The following is a 2,114-nucleotide window of genomic DNA, read 5'->3' as shown; positions in this document are numbered from 1 at the left end:
GCCCCCACAGGCATGCCCTCCAAGCGTGGCCAAGCAACGAAAACTCGGCCGTGAGTCCCCAGCACAGCCGCCCGCCGCACACCGCCGAACCAGAGCACTCAGTGGCGCTTTTTGGGGCTTGCGGCTGTGTAGCTGGTGGTACAGGCTTGCCAACAAAGGGAAACTTGACCAGTGCCGGTCCACCATCCCGCACGCCCAGGTTTGACCTCCACCTTCACGCCATTGGCCGATGCTCAACACCCCGGGTCCGCAACCGTGTTCAACCGTGAAATTTCGAAACTATGCGGCTGGAACGAGCCCACGCGTGCAACGTTGGGCCAAGGCGGTGACGTTTTGGGCGTGGCGAGAGGCGACACCGCCATGTGGTGCTTGCTGGGTGAGTATAAAACACAGGCCTGCTTCTGCCTTTCTCTTCATTCCTATCACTCTCTTCTTCCAGCGAACAACTCCTTCACGCGGGCCAGTGAGTATCTCACTGCTTTCCCGAAGTGCTCAATCTTCTTCAGCTCCTCTACCTCACTTCCAGCGTCGAACGACCACTACTTCGGCTTCGCTCCTTCCATCTTCATCTTCAAACTACACAACACAGCACACAAAAGATGGCCATGCACGAGGAGACGGTGGTGATTCGCGAGCAGGTGGGCAGCGGCGGTAGCGCGACGGTCTACAGGGGCAGCCTGTCGCCCTCGAACGCCGACGTAGCGGTGAAGATCGTCAAGAAGGACCTGCAGTCAGAGAAGGGCCGAAAGATTTACAACCGCACCAAGAGCGAGAGCCGCATCATGAGCGAGATCAACCACAAGCACGTCTGCAAGATTATGGGCGAGGTGGAGACCGACGCCAACATCTTCCTCGTCCTCCAGTACGCCGCCAACGGCGACCTGCTCGACCGACTCAACGCCCAGGGACCCCTCAGCGAGAAGCAGACCCGCAAGATTTTCAAGCAGCTCGTCCTCGCCATCAACTACCTCCATGGCAGGGGCGTCGTGCACCGTGACCTCAAGCCTGGTACGCACATCAACCATTCTCATCTTCTTCTACTCAGCGACTTCTTCTTTCTACTTCGCCTCCGCCACTTTTCGTCGCCTTCGTTCTTTTCCATTTTCCTCCATTTTCTTTTACTGACGTCATCATTTTTCCTTTTATAGAGAATGTCTTCTTCGACGAAAACGACAACGTGCTGCTGGGCGACTTCGGCTTCGCCATGACCTGGTCGCCGGTGCAGACCGTCGAGGAGTACGTGGGTACGCTCAACTACGCCGCGCCCGAGATCGTCACCCACACGCCCTACACCGGCCCCGAGCTCGACATGTGGAGCCTCGGCGCGCTGCTGCTGGCCATGCTCACCGCGCGCATCCCCTTCGACGCCCCGACCGAAGAGTCCACCGCGCTCAAGATCACCGAGGCCAAGTTCAAGATGCCCGTCGGCGCCTCGTCGGCGGCCAAGGACCTGCTGACCAAGCTGCTCCAGCCCAACCCGCTCAAGCGCGCCACGATGATGGACGTGCTGGCCCACCCGTGGATGAAGACCCGCTTCCAGCAGCGAACGATCCCGACCCACCTCGGCCTGGCCAAGAAGCTGCGCCAGGAGGCCGCCTGCTGCCACAGCTCCGAGGCCATGTAACTACTCACACAACCTCGGCCGTCCTCGTCTTCTTCCTCCTCATCATCATCTGCCGATCATGTACATTTGTAGCATCCAGCCTCTCCACACTGCTCTCGACCTCGACCCGCGCATTGCGACACCGACGAGAGCTACCTACGTCCATACAATAGAGTATTGTATTAATATAAATAGAACTGTGAATATAATCTTCTACATCCTCAACTTCTCAGCCTGTGTATCTTCTACAAAGCCTGCAAGCACACTGGGAAGTCAAGGCAGGCCGCCATCTCGTAAAGGGTGTAGAGATGGCTGTGGGTGGAAGAGTCTGCGCGAGCGAACGGGGACCCACTCTACCGGTTTGGAGAAGGTGGTGCGGAAGGGCGATAGGTTCAAGTTCAGGAGCGACGACCGCAAGAGAGTTAGGGACTACGTGGTCGGCGTGGCCGCCAAGCCGTGCTGGCCTCAGTCTTCGTACTGCTCTCGTCCGCCATATCTTCCAACGTCCTCG

The 2,114-nt window shown here is 58.3% G+C and overlaps 1 protein-coding gene across 1 annotated transcript; it reads left to right on the top strand.

Annotated features, from left to right (window-relative positions):
* Positions 1 to 599: 599 nt before the first annotated feature.
* ACA1_085820 (SNF1related protein kinase) lies at positions 600 to 1,624 on the top strand (the record flags this gene model as incomplete). The annotated part of the gene is made up of 2 exons (XM_004354484.1): positions 600 to 1,008; positions 1,149 to 1,624. 2 exons carry the CDS (start codon positions 600 to 602, stop codon positions 1,622 to 1,624), a joined length of 885 nt encoding a protein of 294 aa, XP_004354536.1.
* Between the last annotated feature and the right edge of the window lie 490 nt (positions 1,625 to 2,114).

Source organism: Acanthamoeba castellanii (assembly GCF_000313135.1).
Source record: "Acanthamoeba castellanii str. Neff unplaced genomic scaffold scf7180000084636, whole genome shotgun sequence".
In the NCBI taxonomy this organism is placed as follows: Eukaryota; Discosea; order Longamoebia; family Acanthamoebidae; genus Acanthamoeba; species Acanthamoeba castellanii.
The sequence above is the reverse complement of the archived record's forward strand: the minus strand, read 5'-3'. Positions and strand labels throughout refer to the sequence as shown.